The sequence below is a fragment of the Oryzias latipes genome, chromosome 10 (assembly GCF_002234675.1).
Source record: "Oryzias latipes chromosome 10, ASM223467v1".
In the NCBI taxonomy this organism is placed as follows: Eukaryota; Metazoa; Chordata; class Actinopteri; order Beloniformes; family Adrianichthyidae; genus Oryzias; species Oryzias latipes.
This window is the reverse complement of record NC_019868.2, coordinates 14,154,580-14,176,312: the sequence shown is the minus strand read 5'-3', so window position 1 is coordinate 14,176,312 and position 21,733 is coordinate 14,154,580. Positions and strand designations below refer to the sequence as shown.

General features: G+C 41.8%; 4 protein-coding genes across 4 annotated transcripts; 2 read left to right on the top strand and 2 right to left on the bottom strand.

Moving 5' to 3' along the window:
• Positions 1-1,729: 1,729 nt before the first annotated feature.
• LOC101166882 (gastrula zinc finger protein XlCGF48.2) lies at positions 1,730-4,643 on the bottom strand. Its single transcript, XM_004073273.3, has 4 exons — positions 4,296-4,643; positions 3,101-3,186; positions 2,946-3,021; positions 1,730-2,739 (listed from the first exon to the last, which is right to left on the bottom strand). The coding sequence occupies exons 1-4, from the start codon at positions 4,573-4,575 to the stop codon at positions 1,928-1,930; spliced, it is 1,254 nt and encodes a 417-aa protein (XP_004073321.1). The 5' UTR covers positions 4,576-4,643; the 3' UTR covers positions 1,730-1,927.
• Positions 4,644-6,008: 1,365 nt separating this feature from the next.
• smtnl1 (smoothelin like 1) lies at positions 6,009-9,417 on the bottom strand. Its single transcript, XM_020706537.2, has 5 exons — positions 9,185-9,417; positions 7,722-8,296; positions 7,521-7,635; positions 7,236-7,387; positions 6,009-6,873 (listed from the first exon to the last, which is right to left on the bottom strand). Exons 1-5 carry the CDS (start codon positions 9,236-9,238, stop codon positions 6,561-6,563), a joined length of 1,209 nt encoding a protein of 402 aa, XP_020562196.1. The 5' UTR covers positions 9,239-9,417; the 3' UTR covers positions 6,009-6,560.
• A 5,077-nt stretch (positions 9,418-14,494) lies between these two features.
• On the top strand, positions 14,495-15,796 carry LOC101159113. Its single transcript, XM_004073243.4, has 5 exons — positions 14,495-14,551; positions 14,630-14,682; positions 14,754-15,059; positions 15,173-15,666; positions 15,728-15,796. The coding sequence occupies exons 1-5, from the start codon at positions 14,529-14,531 to the stop codon at positions 15,737-15,739; spliced, it is 888 nt and encodes a 295-aa protein (XP_004073291.1). The 5' UTR covers positions 14,495-14,528; the 3' UTR covers positions 15,740-15,796.
• A 4,586-nt stretch (positions 15,797-20,382) lies between these two features.
• LOC101158864 lies at positions 20,383-21,733 on the top strand. The gene is made up of 5 exons (XM_004073242.4): positions 20,383-20,439; positions 20,528-20,580; positions 20,651-20,920; positions 21,114-21,605; positions 21,673-21,733. Exons 1-4 carry the CDS (start codon positions 20,417-20,419, stop codon positions 21,590-21,592), a joined length of 825 nt encoding a protein of 274 aa, XP_004073290.1. The 5' UTR covers positions 20,383-20,416; the 3' UTR covers positions 21,593-21,605; positions 21,673-21,733.

Genomic DNA, 21,733 nt, shown 5'->3' with positions numbered 1-21,733 from the left:
TGATGAATCCAATTTATCTATTGTTTTAAACATGTTGTGATTTTATTGTTTTACCTCTAACTTTGTACGGTAACCTTGGGTGTTTTGAAAGGCGCTTTTAAATAAAATTTATTGATATTATTATTACCTTAGTCTTTGAACTGTAACAAATATAGAAGATAAAGTTTAAAGAATAAAATGAGAACATTAAGGGGAAGAAAAGAAAAAAAACAAGAACAAAAAGATGCTTGTTCTTAGAAGTATTTTCCACAAATATCAGTGTGTTTATTTTTTGCCATTGTATTTCTGACAGAAAACAAGAACTTGTCTCTGACAAAATGCCTATTTATGTCAGCCTTTGCATGGCTACCCAAAAAAAAGGAAAAATAATAACAATTCATGGCAGGTAAGACAGTTAAAACATCTTAAATCCCACAAAATTGACTTTATTCCCTTTAAAGGTTAACAGATAGATTATGGTTATTGGAATGAAGAATTCAATTATAGGAGCCAGTTAGCTGAAGTATCAGTTAACCTTCCGTCCATGAAACCAGGGTTCAAATCCAGGCTGCTCCCTATTCCCTTCTGTGCTTCTGTGCCAGTCCCAAGCCCAGATGAAATTAAGAGGGTAGCGTCACGAAGGGCATCCGGCATAAAACATTGCCAAGATAACTATGCAACTCTTCCTCAAAAGAGAGGCTGTTTCGCTTTGGCGATCCCTGATGCGAAAAGCCAAAGGAGGAATGAAGAATTCAATTATTTATAAAACACAAAGAAAATTCAAACATGAGAACAGGTTAACTGAGGCTGATTTATGCAAATCTTTTTTTGTTTGTTTTGGTAATCATTTTTAATTATAAAATGCATAGATTTTATCTGCAGTCATTCTTCTTCTTCTTTCTCTTTCGGCTTTTCCCATCAGGGGTCGCCACAGCGAATCATCCTTTTCCACCTCACTCTATCATGAACATCTTCTACCCTAACATTAGCCAACTTCATGTCCTCTGTTAAGACATCCATGTATCTCCTCTTTGGCCGTCCTCTTGCCCTCCTGCCAGGCAGCTCCATCTCCAACATCCTTCTACCAATATATCCACTATCCCTCCTCTGAACATGTCCAAACCATCTCAGTCTGGCTTCTCTGACTTTGTCCCTAACACAGGCAACATGAGCCGTCCCTCTGATGTACTCGTTCCTTATCCTGTCTAACCTGGTCACTCCTAAGGAGAACCTCAACATCTTCATCTCTGCTACCTCCATCTCAGCCTCTTGTCTCTGTCTCACTGCTACCGTCTCTAACCCATAGAGCAGAGCTGGTCTCACCACTGTCTTGTACACCTTTCCTTTGAGTCTTGCTGGCACTCTTCTGTCACACAACACTCCTGATACTTTCCTCCAACCGCTCCAACCTGCCTGCACTCGCCTCTTCACCTCTTTTCCACACTCCCCATCACACTGAACTGTTGACCCCAAGTACTTAAACTCCTGCACCTTCTTCACCTCAGCCCCCTGTAACCTAACGCTTCTACCTTGATCATTGTTTTGGATAAATAAATAAACGTTAAGCCTTAATTATACAAACGCAAGAATAAAAAAAAGCTTTATATTTAAAAAAACACAAGAGTTTAAGTCTTTTGGCTGTCAGTTTTTTTGTACTGATAGCAAGGTCTTTTCCAAATAGTCTGTTTCTAATCCTAAAAGCCTTTTCCTGTACACCAGAAATGTTCAACAGAGTAGATATTGTTGAAAATTAAGATTTTTATAACAGCTGCTCTTCTTTATTAAAGATAAATGCAGGAGGCATTTTTATTCTCACACCTGATCCATGACTGTTTCATCAAGCTTTTGTAAGGGTATGCAATAAAATGGGGACCTCTGAACAAACGTTCCTCAGCATAAAACAGAACTATCCTGCTGAAAAGGGTTCACTGATTAGGCGTGTTGACTGTCAAAGCCCCATGTTAAAATTGTGTGTGATCATGTGCCGGCGCAAGTTGCTGGGGTTGTTGAAGCTGGCGAGGCACTGATTACAACTGTACGGCTTTTCTCCCGAATGGGTCCGTAGGTGGATCTTCAGGCTGCCGTTCTGCGTGAAGCGTTTTCCACACTGCGCACAGGCGTAGGGCTTCTCCCCAGTGTGAATGCGCATGTGGATGCTCAGCGTGGTCTTGTTGACGAAGGATTTGCCACACGTGGAACACTGAATGGGCGACTCCCCGGTGTGGCTCGCGCGATGCGCAATGAGTTCCTCGCGGCTGACAAAGCACTTCCCACAGAAGCTGCAGTCCAGGGATTTGTTGACAGCATGAGGGAAGACGACCTGCTGCTGGGGGAACTGGCTGATGTGACCAGGGGGCTCCACTTGACCGTTAAGGTCTACCATGGGTGAATTTAAAGCAGGATTCATTGTGGAAGCTACTTGAGTGGAACTATTTCTTTCAGGTTTGCTGGCTCTTGCCCCTTCATCAATGCTATCCTGTCTCAGCCTTACTGGCAAGTGTTCACTTGTGCTGCTGGGGAAAGGTTGCAGACTGTCAGGGACGATGTTGTGGTCAGACAGGGATCTAAAAACATGGAGCTCAGATTCAGAAAAGAGAGTGTCGCTCTTCTCCAGCAGGTGGTCTTCAACTCCTCCCTGAATGCTCACAATTCTCAGGTTGTGGGTTTTGCCAGACGCACAAGAGGGTCCAACAGAATCTATCATCTGAGGTCCTGGGGCAACAAATTGAGGTAACCTTTCATCTTCACAGCTGTCCTGATCTGAAAGTTAACAAACAACACATACATATTCAGACTAGGCTTTAATATATTCAGAAAGTAAATCATATTTACCACAAAGGCTAAAGTGAAATTCAAGTAGAAGTTGAAAATTGACCACATCACCGCAGAGGTTTTGTTTAGTGTGCGGCTGTTTTCACAGCGCTTTACTCTAAGCTTGGTGACGAGTGGACAAAAGCTGAACTCACCTTCGACTGGCATACACCCTCCAACATCATCTTCATCCTTGATGAGGATAACATCTGCACTTTCCACCTCTGCACACTGAGAAGCAAAGGGAGCAGAGGTTCATGAGCAGACCTATTTCCAGACACAACCATGGTCGCATACAAATGCAGTTCACCTGTTTGTTGTCGGTGTTTTCTCTTTGAAGAGCGATTGAAGCCACCTCTACTGATGGCTTCTCCGTTACTGGTGGCTTTACATGAACTGAAAGAAAAAGAGCAGGCAACACCAGAACATTACTGTCCTTTAAATCACAAAACTAAACTGTAGTGACACCTCTGTTACAGCAGAACTGTATTTGGGTACACATAATTTTGTATTAACATGGCACAAATACATGGTTTACAAAACTCTCCATAAATCTAAATTTCTAGTGTTCTTGTAGCCTTTTTCTCATGATGGAGGACATATATAAAGAAAATTAAGCGCAAAATTGCACTGCAGAGTATTTCTTAATTCAATTGTGTTGAATCAGGAGCGGATGTTGGAAAAAGCTTGTTGTTGTGTTGTAGTTACTACAATACCACAAGCTTCCCTGCTCCGTTCCATTCTGATGCATCCATTTGTAGACAAACACATCCATGTACGTCTTTGTTTTTCTCGTAAGAGCTGGCATCTGGCTCAAAACTGAACAGCTGGATAGCTCTGATATTGCTTGATATTTTTGTTGTATTGGTATTGTTAGTTAGGCAGTGTGAGGGGCTGTAAGCTAGCAGGAGAGAGTGTAAAAAGGTGGATGACAGGAAGTTTAGGCGGTCTTGCTCCACACCAACAGTTCTGCCCACAATTTAGAGGAGAATTTCTAATGGGCGCTCTGCAGAAACTCAAAAGATGTTTGAAATGTGACTTTCAAGTTTCCATACGCTTCAGTGACCTGGTTTTTGAGGGACAATTATTCCAGCCACAAGTCCTCTCCATTGAAAGAAAAAAGTTTAATATCTGCAACTTTTAGTTATGCAAACTAACTTTTGGAGAAAGCTGATATTCCTGGGAGGATTAACCATGAAAGAAACCAGGTGTATATAACCCTTCCCACTTCCCTGGATAACTGACACCAGGTTTCCTTATTATATTACATTAAAGAAACCAGTGATTCATGCAGCAAAAGTCTCTCCAGTTTCTAACCTTCTGACATTTTTGTGACCCCCCCCCCCCCCCCCCACACACACACACACACACAATTTAAAGGTATAATTTCAAAATAATACAAAAACCACAACATGAATCATGGGAAATAATATAAATCACATGACATTCAATGGCGATGAGCAACCATGTGCATGGGTGGTGTTCCTCCACCCATGCGTCGGTACCTCTGTGTCGCGGTTTGGGGGTGGCGGTTCTGGTCGGGAAGCAGCGGCTGGCCGGTCGGTTCGTCCGGGTCTGCAGCCTGAGGGAGAAGAGCTCGCTCCTCATCACCTTCGTCCTCAGCCTCAGGGTCTCGTTTTCCTTCAGGCTCTGGGTGAGGTGGCGGCGGAGGGAGTCGGTGCTGTCCGAGAAGAGCTGGAGGATCTCCGCCACCGCCGCCCGGGTCAGAACGTTCATGATGGACAGAAGCTGAGACTCCATGTTCAGACTGCCGGAGGAGGACATGCTCCGCTCCGCTCGGGTTTTTAGTATTACTGTGTGGAACAAAACAACGACACTCGGTCCGGGTTAGCTTGCGAGGAGGGTCACGGCCTTCCCGACAGTTACCGTAAAACTCCGAAAGCAGCAACAGCAGCAACTGGGTTCGGCTGTTATGTTTGGGTTTGTTCTGGTTCGTTCCAGGCAGAAAGGACTCAAGCAGGATCATAGACCAGGAGTCTGCATGTTTCTATTGCATAAAATAGTGGTTTTCAATATTAAAATAATACGAAAGTATTACAATCAATATTTAAAATGACTGAATAATAACGGTGTCATTATGACTCATGTGAGCCTTCATCCCTCTTCTTCTTTTGCTATCTATTATAAACATTCAGCATCGGTTTAAGAGTCCTGACAGTTTTAGAGCCTTTCAGGTGGATTTCTTACTGACCACAACCCAACAAGAGCTACAAAGTCTTATTTCACCCAATGAAAAAATAAGACACTGCCTTGTGTTTATAATATTGTTACTATTATGGTAAATATAAATAAACTGTTGTTTTTGGCATGAATAAAACATATAGAAAAGGTAGCCTTTTTAAAAAAAGTAATAGTTTTATATCTTTTGACAGAAGTTGACATGACTTCTTGTCAAAATAAAAGACACCCTGTGCCACATAGGATCATCTCAATGCAGAAATTAGTAGTATGATGTCAGGAGTGATTAAAAGAAAAGAAAGAAAACAGTTTATTTTATTTGGGGTGAGCCAGAAATTCATTAATCTTACTAAACAATATTTAATCAGAGTTAATTAAGCAACTTTTACCGTATTGTTCAAACCATTAAGTGCACTTTAAGTACTTAAAAATTTTTTTTTCAAAATCACATAATTCACTTCATAATCCGATGCGGATTACGTATAAAATCTGGTTGTGTTTACTAATCGCCAATCGATTTTCTATTGTACACAGTGCTCAAAAATCTGCCAGTGTTTTGGGGGTTGCAGACCCCTGCACTAAAGACACTGTTGTGCAACAGAAAATCAGAATGTGTTTTAGGATGATTCTAATTATAATTTACTCTGATAGCAAATCAAACCATTTACCATCATTTTGCTCAGTGATCTGAAATTTAAAAAATCAAAACATAAATGACAAAAATTAACTAACACAAGTGAACCACAATCCCATTCTTTATTCAAATTGTTAGCCTTTTTCCAAAGCCACAGAGCCACAATGGAGGGGCTCCGGAGCCGCACGAGTCTTCTTTATATTTTTTTTACTATTTAATAAGAGCATTGTTTCCTATTAGAGTTTTGTAGAAAAGTAAATACCGCCCCCCCTCCAAAAAACAAAAACCAAGACATTAAATATATTTGTCAGTAACAAAAATTAAAAAAATATATTTTGGCTAAAATATATTGAACAAAATAAAACTACCCAGATAAACGATATTCAAAATTGCACAAGCTCTTTTAATGTTTTGCCAACTAAAAATGTTCAAAATGGTTTATTCTTCCTCAATAACAACCAATTCCAGATAATTTTGTTTAATTATACCACCCTAAAAATTACCTTTTCCTATACAATAAAGCAATAGAATACATTTTGTTTTGTTACAAATGACGTGTTTTTCATTTGATGGAACTTTTATTTGTCTTTTTTGTACCTATGTAATACAATGAGATTTAGGAGATTGAACAAATTATACAGCTTTTTAAGACAGTCTACTGCATGACAATATTTAAACATTAATTTTTGTTAGACATTTTAATGAAGCATGTTATTATTTTTCATGAGCACCCATCAATCTAGGTTATGAACATTTTTTTTTGTGTAACGTAGCAATGCACAGCACAGCAGTGAAAAGAATTACAACACAAAGGAACATCTCCATGTTTTTGAGCTGACACTCCAAGTGTTTGCCTTTCTTTTTGTCTTTTCAGTCGTTTTGTTTTCCGTCAGTTTCAGTCAGGGACTCTTCCCCAACTTTTCCATTTTCTTTCCCCTCACAGCTGTTTGCATGCACCCTTCTCTTCTCCACCTTCCTCAGCCTGTACGGGTTCTCCTTGTGTTTCTTTGTGACCGTCAACAGGCTCACTTTTATCGGCCGATGTGTCTGCAGCTCCATCTTCTTCGTTGGCTGCCTCCTCGTCCACATCTCCAACTTTTTCTTTCTCTTTGCTCCTCCTTTCTTGCTCTATTTTGGAGAGGCTGTGACAGAGGGACTGGACGTATGTGAAGACACACATGGGGTCTGGGCTTTTGCCCATCATGATCATGTCAGCTACTTCCAGAAGAGGGCAGCAGTCAGCCAGAGACCTACAAAACATGGAGAGGAGGTTGTGAACAGTAGGCGTTAAACGGTAAATGTGGTAACAATACATTGCAGCCTCATTTAAAATGCTGTTGTGATAAAAGTCACTATAAAAAACCCTATTTATCAGACTTCTGCACTGCCTTGATGTTACAAAATCTAAATGCTGTCTTTTGAACATTTTGTATCTCAAGTGTTTTCCCACTTTTATCACTTAACTCTTTTTTTTTTTTTTTGATTAGTGAACCACATTTGAATCTGAATTAGTTAAATCTCCTATCGTGTGACGGATGTGTAAAATGTTATTATAACAAAGCAATTAGCAATAAAGCTTTGAAAGTTGATCTAAGGTTTAAGAACTACACACTCTGCTGTCTGAAAAGCCAAAGTGAAGTTTTTCTCCCTTTCCTGTGGAGTTAGGGAGTTGTAGTCAAAAGCGTCTGGAAAGAAACGGTGGATCAGAGCACAGAACGCCAGCCCATCACACCAGGACGATGAGAAGTTTTCTATGTTGACATCCTACAAAAAGAAAAAGACAGGAGTCAGCTAAATAACTGTGCATCACACTTTTTGCATTAACGAGATCCTCGCAAACATACCTGTGGAATTTTCAAACCAGGAAAATAATGTAAACACACAGGGCTGCACTTGCCTTGTAGTTGCGTGTTTTGCTGCGACACCACTGAAGTATCTTCTGTTTTATAGAGGCTCCTGTTGCTGCAGCACCGGAGGACTTCTGAATCCTGAAGTTGCGAGGTATCGGTGTCCTGCAAGTTTCACATGGAACAAGTTTGTTAAAGGATTTTTGTTTGACTTATACTTCTAAAGTACTGGTTATAGTACAGGAACTCACTCTGGTGCGCCTTGTTGGAACTTGGCTATAATGTCATTTTTTGCAGATGCTCTGATGGAGCGTGCAGAGGACCTGGGTCGAGAGCTAGGAACTGTCTTTCTTTTTGGTTTTCCTTGTTTTTCTTCTTCCCTCCCCTTCCCTTTGTCTGACTTATCTGCTTTTTTAACATCTTTCACGTCCTCTTTTTTGTCTTTTGCCTCTTCGTTTTTTGCTTTAATCTCACACTTACCCCCTTCATCCTCTCCTTTCCTGTTGACCTGGTCCTGGACCTCCTCTACCTGCCTTTCTTTCACATCTCCCTGCCCCTTCTCTTTTCTCACATCTTTATCTGCTTGTTCCATTTTGGGTTCTGCCCCATCAACAATTGTCAGTGCCTTATCGTGGTCTTGTTCAGTGTCTCCTTCAGTCTGCTGTGGGACCGTCTCTGAGTTATTTGGTTCTTCCCCATTAATCTTTTGTACAACAGCCTCCTCCTCCACTTTATCTTCCTCAGTTCTCTCCACAACAGCTGTCACCTCCTGACCTTCTGCTGTCTCTCCCAGGCCTTTAACTTCTGTCACACTGGACTCATCTGCCTGGACAACAGAAAAAACAAATTTGCATTTCTTATCTTTATATTATTTTTGCTTCATGTCTTTTTAGCATCCTAATCATGTTTTTTGTGGACAAAGTTCACATATTTAATGTGAATTTCCATTAATCTAGATAAAAGAAACATTTTAGAATTGGGAAAACGTGGTTTGTCAAGCAGATTAGAAACTATTTTTGTTTTTGGTAAAGTAATTTATCTTAAGTTTCATATTCTCTTGTTTCTGCCAACTTGAATTGACACCAAAATAAAATAAATCAATAATGTGGAACTGTGTTCTATTGCAGATTTAAGACAACCCCACAAAATTAAATCGCATCAGGGCAAAAATTATTGGATTTAATTAGATTAATTCTTTGCCTGTTTAAACAAAGTGCACTGTAAATGTTTACTGTGTTGTGCAATGTCAGAGTCAATACCTTTCTGTGGCTTTGTTAATATTCATATTTTAAGTCAGAACCATGAGCAGAAACCGAAGACATACAAATATGAACAATAAAAATCTAAATAAATGGTGTCAGCAGAATAAATTCAAGATTTTAATATGAGAGGTTCTAATTTAAAGCTTACAAAATTCATTTTTCATCTTCAACTGAAACATTTTTGCTTCTTTTTGCATGCAGGTCAAAGTCTGAAACAGCAACAGTCTCCATGGAGGGACGTGTGCATCACTTTGTGAAAGCTGTCATTCAGGTAGTATTAAGAACAGGTGCAGCAAAGGCAGCTCAAACGGCTTCTTCCATCCTGGTGTCCAAACTCACCACCTGCTGTGGCCCCAAATAATGCAGTTGCCTCTTCGTGGTTTGGATTTTAGAGTCAGCAGCTCTGAGTAGAACATATCTGAAAGTCGTGTTAACAGAGCAAAACTACAAACCTGGATGTTGTTTGTGCCATCCTCTTCCTCCTTGACAGGCATTTCTCCATTCATCTTGTCGACCAGAGGAAGATTAAACTGCTCAGTTGCCACCACTAGATTATTTCGTTGAAAGATTTTTTAAAGACAGGAAGTCCTGAAAGTTGACGTCTCACTATCAGGATTTTACTCCTCACCCTCACGTCCCTCCAGCCGGTACCAGTGTGTAGGATGTATGCCTTGGCTCGTGGATACCCGCCTTTCAACTCATGTCCCCCAACACCCCCACCTCCCTGCTTTGTGAGGATTCCTTTGCTTCTTTATCTGACCTTTTGAAGAACACACGATCCAAAAATAGAGATCATGACACAGGCCCTGTGCTACTAGCCTGACAGCTGCATCTGCTGTCAAGACCATGGGTGTATACAAACACATGGTTGCTTGACTACAGTTCAACTTCATTAAACAAAACCAGTTTTATTTCACAGAAAAGGAATTGTCTCAACTTCCTTTATTGTCCAAGCTGAAGAGGAAAATTTAGATCGTGCAGGCATGCAAGATCTGAATCACCTTGCAGTTAATCAAACCCTTGAGGTCACTTGTTGACCAGTTGAGTACTGTGGAGGACCTGGGAAGATCTTCTGCTGGTAAGGACCTTGATAATCGTCCTCCTCAGACTCGTGTTCCTTCAGGTAGTGGACATCCTTGTAGTAGTCTTTGCCCCCCTCATGGCTCTGGCTGAATGTGCTGCATGTGCCAGGAGGATACAGACCATACAGGAGCCTGTAGTCAAAGACAGGATAAAAGTTACCCCAGTAACCTGGCAGGACAACGCTTGGTACAGGCAGCCTTGTGAAGCCTGGCTCAGATGCTGAAGGTTGGGCCGGGTAGCCAAATTCCTCCGTCTGTTGTTGATAGTTTCCCAGTTCAGCTTCCTTCACAATATTGGAAGTCTCTCCTGACTGGAGGACAGGTCCAGCTGGTGGCAGAGGAGGCTGTGGGAGGAGCTCACTGGTACTTTGGGCCCGGGCATTTGCAGACGCTTTGTGGAGCAACAAGCCAACTTGATTCTGTTGAGGAAAATAAACTTAGAATCTGCACAAAAGACTAGGTACTTTTGGTTAAAATTAAACAAATCTTCCAACTGAATTATTTCAAAAAGAAGTTTTAGTGTTCTTAAAGGAGGAAATTTATCAAATGCTACCTTGGACTTAAAGTGCCATTCTCTGTCACATACATAGGTGTGTAAAATTTGCTCTCCACATTTGACCCATCCCCTGGGGGAGCAGTGAGCTGCAGACACAGCCACACCAAGGAACCACTTGGTGGTTTAAACCCCCCAATCAAACCCCTTACTGCCGAGTGTCAAGCAGGGAGACATAGGGTCCCATTTTTAGAGTCTTTGATGTGACTCTGTCTGGATTTGCACTCACGACCTTCCAATCACCGGGCAGACACTCCATCACAAGGCCACTTACCTGGCAAGGCTGGCTGAGCTGCTCCAGGTTGTGTAGAACCAAGCAAATAGCCTTCCTGAACAGGAGAAGAGCTAGAGCTGCCAGAGTAGAGCTCTCCAGGGGTAACAAGACTCATCCCAACAGGGGCTGGAGCGGTTTGAACCACCTCTTGAGAGAGGGTGGGTTCTTGCATATAGAAGTGCATTGGCTGAGAAATCATATCTGGAGTACTGTACTGCACAGGAGATGCTCTCCTATAAGGAACGTAGTTTGTTCCATGTGTGCTGCTGCTGCCACCATAACTGGTGGCTTGAGAGCCTACACAGATGGAGAGAAAAAAATAAAGACACGGAGTTTTCAACTTCAGCTTTGTGAAGCTACAAAACCCTACAGTACCTTTGGCAGGAAGACCACATTAATCCACAAACAGCAAGGGAAACAGGAGAAGCCTGAAAATTAACCAGATCAAATCAGATCAAATTCCTCAAGTAAAAATAAAAACTCAATGAATCATGATATGACCCACATACCCCAAAGAAACCTGTGAATTCATCACAGTCAAAACAAGTTGTAAAAGAAACCAAGTAACCGTGAGGAATTATAAAAGTTGCAGAGGCCAGCCCCATCCAATCACAGTTTAACAAGCCCAGGATTCACAGCTGCTGGTGATTGACACAAAAACTGGTCAAAAGCAAGTGGATCAATTCTATTTAACTTAAACAAATGGAGCTGATGAAAACCGATTGTCTGAAAGAGGTTTTAGTCTTTCTGTGGATAAAACACACCCTGGACAGATTGCCAGTCTATTGCACAACCACACAATCACACCTAGGAACAATTTAAAGACACCTATTAACCTACAAAGCCTGTTTATAGAGTGTGGAAGCCGAAGCTTACCGGAGAAAACCCATGCATGCATACATAGGGAGAGCATGGAAACTCCACAGAGAAAAGTCCCAGCCGGGATTTGAACCAAATGTGTCCAGGTGAATACATCAGATGGGCATTTCCAGCTCTGATGTTTGCATTATTAAAGGTTTTACAATGGACAGAAAGGAATGGACAGCTGAAATAGCTAACGTATGACTAAGTGTTTCTTTTAAACAACGACAACACACAGCAGGTCTAAGATTTTGTTTGGAATTCATAAACTTTGTTCAAGTTGTCTCAGCCCATACCTGCAGTCAGATTTCTTTGGCTGTCAGCTCATAGATTTGTGAAGGGCACAGAAATGGCAGATTACAATACAAAAGAGTCATTAAAACAGTTCTTAATCATTGCCATTCCATATAATATAACTGAAATTAAGTCAATAATAAGAAAGGGAGAATTAGGGGAAAGGCAAAGTGAATAAGAGAAGGAAAAGGAAAGATTTCCATCTTTGAATGGTAAATAGTGTATACTTACATAGTGCTTTCTACCTTCCTTAAAGGACTAAAGCGGTTTACAGTCACAGACCCATTCACCCATTCACACACACATTCATACACTGGTGGCAGCTCCACTGCCGAACACTGGCACCAACCTTCCACCAGAGGCAAGGTAGGGTTCAGTGTCTTGCCCAAGGACACTTTGACACATGGGCGGCCAAGAATTGAACCTGCAAGCTTCCAATCAGAGGTCGACCGCCCTACCACTGCACTGCGCCATGGAATTCCAGAACAGCCAGAAAACGTTTATGTCATGAGAAGAAACAGATATTTCTAGATGATTCATCATACATACAGGTCTTAACAGCATGTTCTTGAGGAGGAAACACTTTTCAGGTCTTTGTGAATGTGGCTTGGGAAACATTCAGACCTATGATATGTCAACAAAAAAACTAAACACATCATCTGAAGGACAAACTGGGGAAGATTCTAAGTGCAGAGGATTGTAGTCATAGAGTTTTTGAGGTAAAGAGAATTTGATTCTATCTCTGGCTGTTTATGTTTGGATCTTAAATTCTGACTAACACGGCAGCCCACTAGGTGGCGGTGATGCACTTAGAATATTAAATGCCACCAGCCAAAATGTATTTGCTTCTTAAACTGAACTGCAATGAACAGTATATAGGAGAAACCAAACAACCGCTACACAAGCGGCTTTACCAACATCGCAGAGCCAACCCAAGTGGACCTGAGTCTGCAGTTCATCTCCACCTGAAGGCCACTAACCACTCTTTCGAGGACAGTGAAGTCCGATAGTAGCCAGAGAGAAAGGATGGTTTGAGCGAGGAGTGAAAGAGGCCATCTTTGTCAAGAAGGATAAACCTTCTCTTAATAAGAATGGTGGTCTCAGGTTTATTCTTCCATCCATCTACTGCAGTGTTTTGAAACCTAAACAAACTAAACCAGTTCCACCTGAGTCGTTAACCGCTGAAAGAGACGACCATTTGGAGATGGAGTCACTGACTCCCCAACCCCCAGCTGAGGACAAAGGACTATTAACGACCCGAAACCACGTAGGCTAAGTGGACAACACCTCCAGTTTCAGGTCTGACTCCTCCCCCATGAGCGAATATATACCAGCTCTTAGACCAGCTATTTCAGAAAGGGGAGCTGGTCTAGCTCGTGCTGGTTTGCGGCGCCTTCCGTCCGTGAAACCAGGGTTCAACTCCAGGCTGCTCCCTGTTCCCTTCTCTACCTCTGTGCCGGTTCCAAGCCCAGTTTAAGAAGGTTGCGTCAGGAAGGGCATCCGGCATAAAACATTGCCAAGTTTACCATGCGACTTCTTCACTGTGGCGACCCCTGATGGGAGAAGCCGAAAGTGGAAGAAGACCAGCTATTTCAGAATTGACAAAGCCTCTTGGATAAGAGGTGAAACGTCTTCCAACTTCAAAACCAAGTCCAGATGACATCCCCTAAACCTACTACAATGGAACCAACCTGGATGAATGAGAGTCTTCATAGACATGATTGCTTCATAAAGCAAACAAGTACGCTTCAGACTGAATTAGATTTTTCAATGTATAGATAGAATAAAAAAGTAAACTTCAGCCTCAGTTTCAGTATAGATCAAGTATGTTTGTAGTACTCTGAAATACATTCCTAAGGGAACTTTGAATATATTTGGGGAAGATTAATCTTTCTCTTTACATATTTGTTTTTGTTCTGTTGCAAATTTCAAAATGACTTTACTGAAACATCAAAGAGATTATAATTTTGAGCATTTCATTAAACATCTCACAAAGATTAACATGAAGAAAATGTTATTTAGTTTCAAATACGCCTTTATTTGTGTACAAATGATAAAACGGGTCCCAATTACATGCCCCTAACCAAAAACCCACAAATAGCATCACAAATGCTAGAAAATGATACAAATAAATTTATTTAGAGGATGTTCAGTTGAATTTTATTTTTCCTCTGACCACAAAAGCTGTCAGAAAGTTATATTTGCATTAAAATTAAACCAAATGTTTTGGATGGGGTTTGGTTTTTCTGTGAGATAGAAAAAATCTACCGCGGTAAAATGTCTTTTTTTGTTGTTGTTTTGCTTTAGGTTTCAATATTGTTTAAAAAAGAAGAATCTCTGTTACTGAAGAAAGTAGAGATCAGCAGATGTGGGAAACTCTTTGGATCTGATGATCTGGAGTCTCCAAAAGTGGCTTTTTAATTCATATAAAACCAAGGCATAGAATATTTGTGAACATCAGAAGTCTCACTTTAACTAAAGAGAGACCTCCATTGGAATTTAGAAATCAAACAAACTGAACAGATTGAGGAGGGAAACCTCAAGAAATACCACGAAAAAGAGTGATTAAAAAAATAGTTGTTTGTGAAACGGCAAAGGAGACTAAATTTAAAGTCTATCCACAGCAGCTGGAAGCTATATGCAAATTAAGCTGTGATTGGACAAGAAGGTTCCCTGGAAACATTTATATCTCTTCACTATCTCTTGCTTTGTTGCAGCTCAGCTTCATTAAGATGGTGTGTCAGGCCTTCCTGAGGTATAGTGGCAAGCCACTTGTAAATTTAATTAAACTATTTGTAATTATTTATTAATTGCGTGAATGTGTAATTTTTAGGGGTGTCCTCCTTGCCTTGCTAGTTGTCGATTCTTTTGAGTCTTCCATTAAAGGTAATGTATGTTACTTCTCTTTAAAAAGAAGCTAGGATTATGTTTTACATCAACAAATCTGTCTGTACCAGGCTCAAAGTCTCCAGTACAGCACAGCAGTGGCTCAAATGCTGCACCCAACTATCCTCATCAAACGGCAGCTTCAGAATACTCTGCACCTGTGCAATATAGCACTTCAAGACTGATGTCTCAGCCAATGCAGTTTGTGATGGGGCCCAGTCTCTCCCAGGGAGTAGTCCAGGCCACCCCAGGATTCAGTGGCCTGAGTTCTACTGCACCTCAAGATCTGTCTTCTTCTGGCTCTGTTTATTATTCTGTTCCAGTAGAAAATGCTGGTGGTTCACCTCAGGCTGGTTCACCCCAAGGTGGACTACCAGGTATCAAGAAGCAACGCATTGTCTTGACTTGCTGAATTAACTTTATGGGTGCAAGGATTTCTCCGCAATACTTGTACCTTTTTGCTTTTTAAAAAAAAAAAATTTCTCAACAGAATCAAGTTGGCTTGTTGCTCCACAAAGCTTTGAGGAAGCGTCTGCAAATGCCCAGGCCCAAAGTACCAGTGAGCTCCTCCCACAACCTCCTCTGCCACCAGCTGGACCTGTCCTCCAGTCAGGAGAGACTTCCAATATTGTGAAGGAAGCTGAACTGGGAAACTATCAACAACAGACGGAGGAATTTGGCTACCCGGCCCAACCTTCAGCATCTGAGCCAGGCTTCACAAGGCTGCCTGTACCAAGCGTTGTCTTGCCAGGTTACTGGGGTAACTTTTATCCTGGCTTTGACTACAGGCTCCTGTATGGTCTGTATCCTCCTGGCACATACAGCACATTCAGCCAGAGCCACGAGAGGGGCAAAGACTACTACAAGGATGTCCACTACCTGAAGGAACACGAGTCTGAGGAGGACGATTATCAAGGTCCATACCAGCAGAAGATCTTCCCAGGTCCTCCACAGTACTCAACTGGTCAACAAGTGACCTCAAGGGTATGTATTAATGATTTCACAGTGCACTTGTAAAGGGTTTAATATGGTTCTTTTCTTCTAGGTTGGACGTTAGATTGCACCTCCTAAAGCTTGTGGCAAAGAATAAAGTTCAGTCGTATTTGAACATGTATGAACTGGAGTGACGGTGCATTCTTAACCCTTGTGCTATCCTTGGCACTTCATTGTTGGGTCATCTAGACCCACTAGACAGTGCTCTGAACCTTTTTTCTTCAATGATTTTTGATCTTCACTGGCGTCCATGGCTTACATGAAATCTTTCCACCAATGTCATGGTAGGAATAACGCGTCAAAGTAAGGGTGGGGTCATCTAAGATGGCTTAAGGGTTAAACAAGGGAAAGGGCTCATTTCTTGCTGCACTACAGCAAGAAATGAGGAATTGGCTTCCGTGGTGTCCAAACACTAAATTTCCTTCAGTGATCTTGTGGGTCTCTTGATGTAAACAGAATCTGTGGAAGGAGTTGAGGCTGTTGCAATCAACCCCCCCCCCCCCCCCCCCATATAATTAAAGTCCATTGCATGGATAAGCGTAAAATGTCAAAGGTGATGGCATTGCAGACAACTGACCTCTGACCTGTTACTGCCAAGAGTTGCACAGAATCTTTGAGGTAAACTTTAAATATGCTAAAGGTATTTTAAATAGGTCAGCAACTTTTAATCTCAAGATTAACTTAAACTTCGTAAATGTTATCAAATCAGAAACTTAACATGGGGTGGTACAGATTACATAATAACTTGCATTTGACATGAGGTTTTAGATGCTGAACTTCAAATGTGCACAAGTGATCTGTTCTCTCAGAATTGGTTTAAAGAAATGAATTAAGTGAGCAGGTGGGACAGACTAACTGCATGATTGGGTGGTTTTTGGTAAATGGCGTATACTTGTATAGCGCTTTCTACCTTCTTACGAAGGTCCAAAGCGCTTTACAGTCACAGTCCCATTCACCCATGCACACACACATTCACACACACATTCACACACTGATGGCGGCTCCGCTGCCAAACACTGGCGCCAACCTCCCACCAGAGGCAAGGTGGGGTTCAGTGTCTTGCCCAAGGACACTCCGGCACATGGGTGTGCAAGGCGGGAATCGAACCTGCAATCTTACGATCATGAGTCGACCGCCCTACCGCTGCACCACGGCCGCCCGGTTTTTGCATGTTCGTGTCTCAAAAACCCTTTTGAATGCTGCATGTGGACATGCCCCTTTATTGGATGAACCTGCTCTTGATTAAGACAATGTAGGAGCAGAACAGAGGTGCTCGCTCAAGGAAGTTTCAGACTCTGGGGAAAAGGTTCCTACCCGGCCAGGAAGGTGCACGCCCCAAGGGCGCTTGGACCTGGGAGCATGGTGCACACTCCGGGAACCACTGGGCCTGTATGGACGGGGGGATGCATTTGGACCGCCAGACCACTCGTCAGATGAGCCGACGTGAGGAGGGCGCACGCACTGAGAGCAATTAGGCCACTGGGACCGCCAGTTCTATGGTGTGAGTAGACTAATGTTGCAGGCTGGTTGACTCGTACAAGAAGGTGGTACAGCCTGCATGTTGGAGTGCCTTTGGTGCTGCCGCTTGTTTCCACGCAGGAGGGCTAGCCAGAAGTGACACGACACTGGGAGGAGTGTGACGCGGAATACGCACAGATGTACGAACTCTGCCTCCCCTACGTATTGGGACAGCGTAGCCACACTCCTCGGGATGGCCTAAGGCAGGCCGTGGTCACTTCTGGTGCTGGCAGATGTTTGCCTTCAGGTCCTGGTGCGTGTGACCGGAAGACTTCCCTGATCGTCGAGGAAGTGGACATCACGGGCCAAGTCTGGCGGGAGGAGGACATCCCCTTGATCCCCGATCTGTGGCCTCCCCAAGTTGCTTTTTTTTTTGTCAGCTGTCCCCCGGACTTTTAGTATTTCTCTTTATTAGTTTTTATCCTGTTTTTAGCATTTTGTGGTGTTTTATCCTTCCTAGGACTTTTTAGAACTGTTATTTCTTATAGTTTTTATCTGCAAATCAGTGGCCATCCATATTTTTATTGCTGGAAATAAATTGTCATTGTGGCCAAAAACCCGAGTCCTCTTTGATGGCGTGTGTGCTATCACCCACACCATTCCCCTAGCCGTTTAATATCCTTATTCATTTTATTTATTCCCCCCATTTTTCAACCCCCTACAGTCCTTACAGATGTTTTCAATGCTGTAGTTTTAGCAAAGTAAAATAAATGGACCTATAATGTTCAATTCAATACAATTTTATTTGTATAGCCCAAAATTACAACAGTCGTCTCGATGGGCTTTGAAGTGAACATGAACTCAAAAGGATCATGAATACAAAGAGTTAAACAGGAAAATACTAAAATGAACTAACAAACTGACTAAACTAAACTGGACATCCCTGCCCTTAGACCCCCCCCTTCGCGGTAAGGAAAAACTCCTTAAAAAACGAAGAAACCTCAGGAATGTCAACATGAAGGAGGGATCCTCCCCCAGGACGGACAGGCGATTTACCAGAACTCTTAGAGAAGAATTAACTTATCTAACTCTACAACTACATATATAAAGTCCAGCAGACGAGCTTCATCCAGCCGTGGTTGGGGGGACAGTCAGGGGCGCGATTCGAGCCTGAGACAGGAACCACAGCCAGGTGTAGGAGCGGGAGCAAAGGCGAGGTACTCGGTCAGGTACAGAGCAGAGACGAGCCAGAGGCAGGATCCACAGCCAGGTGTAGGAGCGGGAGCAAAGGCGAGGTAAACGGTCAGGAACAGGAGCACGGATGTTACAATGAACCAATCCACGACCCTTGTAACTTCAAGGTTACAAGGTTAACTTCAGTCCGCGTAGAATGATCCAGTAGAATTCACACTCTAAAGTTAAAAGTTCTGAGGCTACTTGTCCTCGACTACTTGCAATTATACTTAAGCGTGGTCACGTTAAAACTGTTTGGCGCTGAAATGAATTTGTAAATTGAATTTCTTCAGATGACCTCCCACTTGTGTCAAAACATTGGACCATCTGGTTTTCAACCAGTCCAACCCTGGTCCTTGAGATCTACCATCCTGCATGTCTTCCAAACAGTTCTACTTGATACTAATCACAGAGTAGGTGTGGAAAACTTTGAATTACCTGTTGCTGCAATGGTATGGAAGCAATTCAATAAAATAGGTGTTTTTTGTTCAATTGTCTCATGCTAAATTTCTTTTTTTAAATGGAATACTATACACTTCCATAATTGTACATATAGCTGGGGGAAAAAAGATGGTAGATGTCATGGTTTACTGGTTAACATGTTTTGGAAATTTATGCCAATAAAGGGCGAAAAAAATTTCAGCTTAATAGAAAGCGTGAGCTGCTTTTATAGCATCGTACTCATTGATCAAAAATAAGCAGGATGTGTCATTTCTTATTCAGTTCAAAACATTTTGCATTAGTTCAATTCAATTCAATTTTATTTGTATAGCTCAAAATCACAACAACAGTCGTCTCGATGGGCTTCGAAGTAAAACATGAACTTAAAAGGATCACGAATACAAAGAGTTCAATAGGAAAATACTAAAATCAACTAACAAACTGACTATGCTATACTGGCATCCCTGCCCTTAGACCCCCTTTCGCGGTAAGGAAGTTCATATATTTAAATATTCATGGGTTTAGTTAAGGCAGTAAATGTGTTTTTTTTCCCGGAAGATCTTCATGATTTGGTGTTTATGAAGATTTGATTATTAAAAATTGCTTGTACACGAGAGAAAAACCCAAAGCATTCTGTCAAAGCATTTAGAAAAGAAACATCCGTATGTTCCTGATGAATCCTGTGCAGTGCCACGGGGGTCATTGGAGGGTATCCCAGCTACTTCAAGGTGGTTGTGGGGTAAACTGTGGTGGAGTTTGTCAGTCCGTTGCAGGGCCACACAGACACACACTCTCACCTAAGAAAAAAAATCACTAACCAACCAATTAAACCTGTTGTAAATTGTGTGGGGAAGCTGGAGAAAATATGTTCAAGCACAGGAAGAACATGAAAACTGAAAACTGAACGGACCCAGTCAGGATTTGAACCTTCTCCCTGTGAATTGGGAGTGCTAACTACTACTCCTCTGTTTTGCCCTAGAAAAGAAAACACTCTATCCAGTTAATGTAACCCAAAAATCTAAGTACACGGACTTAGTTTTCACCAGTTATCCTAAAAACACTTGCCTTGTCACACTTTTTTTCCAGAATAAAAAAAATCAAATGTATATTGTTTAATAAATTGCATGTGTTGGTTTGACAAAGTGAAGTGCTACTAATGCAAATCAAAGAAAAACATGCTGATACAGCACTAGACGGATTTAAAAAAAGTTTATTCAACTAAAGTGACATTGCCCTAAATCCTATCCTATTAATCCCAGAAATGTTCTTTACCATACTCAGTTTGGGCTTCATCACAGCAACTTTGGCTCATTGACGATAAATACTTAGAAAACCAATGTGATTCTCCAAAATTTTCTTACATTTGTGTACAAACTTCGAAAGAAATGGATGTAATTAAGTAAGTAAATACATAATTAAACCCCACTCAAAATTTTAAAAAAAAGAATAAAGCAGCAGTTTGAAACAGCTTTCAGTATTTTTTCTTCTTCAGGTCACTCAAGAGCAGCTGTGTGTCATTGGGTTGTCAATGTGTGATTGGATGGAGCAGATCTGGTAGCATTTATAATCTCTCACTGCTAAAGTTTGGTATTAGTTAGCTTCAAACACAATGGCAGTTCAGGTTTGTTTAAGGTATGAATTAACAGGATGGTTTTTCTGGATACAATTAACTAAGTTAAAGTTTTAAATTATGTGATAATGTGTTTTCTAATGCTTTCAGTGTTTACTTCTTTGCCTTGCTTTTTGTGGGTTCATTTGGTCTTCCCTTAAAAGGTATGAATTATCAAAATTTTACATGTTTTGTCCTCTGTACTTTCAAAATGACTACATCATTGAAAATTAGGCTCAAAATCCACTGACCAGAGCAGCACTGATGCACATGACTCGTCTTACTATGCTTCAAACCCAAGAGTGGCCTCGGAATATGCTGCATCTATGCACCACGGTACTGCAAGAATTATGTCTCAGCCGCTGCAGTTCTTTGTCCAAGAGCCCAGTCTCTCTCACGAGAGAAGTGAGGGAGCTGAGGCTGCTCCAGAGGATTTTTACTCTTCTGGCTCTGAGTCTTCTATTCAAGCTGAACAGTCTGAAGCGGCACAACCTGGTATGCCTGGTAAGAACTTATGTATTGTAAAATATTAATCTAAACTTAACTGGGTGAAACCTGACTTTCTGTTTTTTTCTATTTAAAATGCTTCTAAATGTATTAACTACAGAACTGAGGGGTAAACTTTAAAGGTCAGATGGGGAGAGCTACCAGAGTAAATTGGGTTGAGATTTGATTGCATTTTCTCGTTCCCCTAAAGAGGCAAAGTGGCTTGTACCTCCACAAAGCTTTGAGGAAGCATCAGTCGATGCCCAGGCCCAAAGTACCAGTGAGCTCCTCCCACAGCCTCCTCTGCCACCAGCTGGACCTGTCCTCCAGTCAGGAGAGACTTCCAATATTGTGAAGGAAGCTGAACTGGGAAACTATCAACAGCAGACTGAGGAATTTGGCTACCCAGCTGACCTTACAGAATCTCAGCAAAGCTCCACAAACATGGTTATACCAAGCGTTGTCTTGCCAGGTTACTGGGGTAACTTTTATCCTGGCTTTGACTACAGGCTCCTGTATGGTCTGTATCCTCCTGGCACATACAGCACATTCAGCCAGAGCCATGAGGGGGGCAAAGACTACTACAAGGATGTCCACTACCTGAAGGAACACGAGTCTGAGGAAGATGATCAAGGTCCTTACCAGCAGAAGATCTTCCCAGGTCCTCCACAGTACTCAACTGGTCAATAAGTGCCCTCAAGTGGTAGGTCACAGCATGTCATTCCTTAAGTCCTCTTGAACATTTAACAAACTTCGCTTTCTTGTTTCAGGTTGAACACTTGGTGGTGACTGAAATGATCTTTAATTCAATAAAAATGTTTGACCTACTGA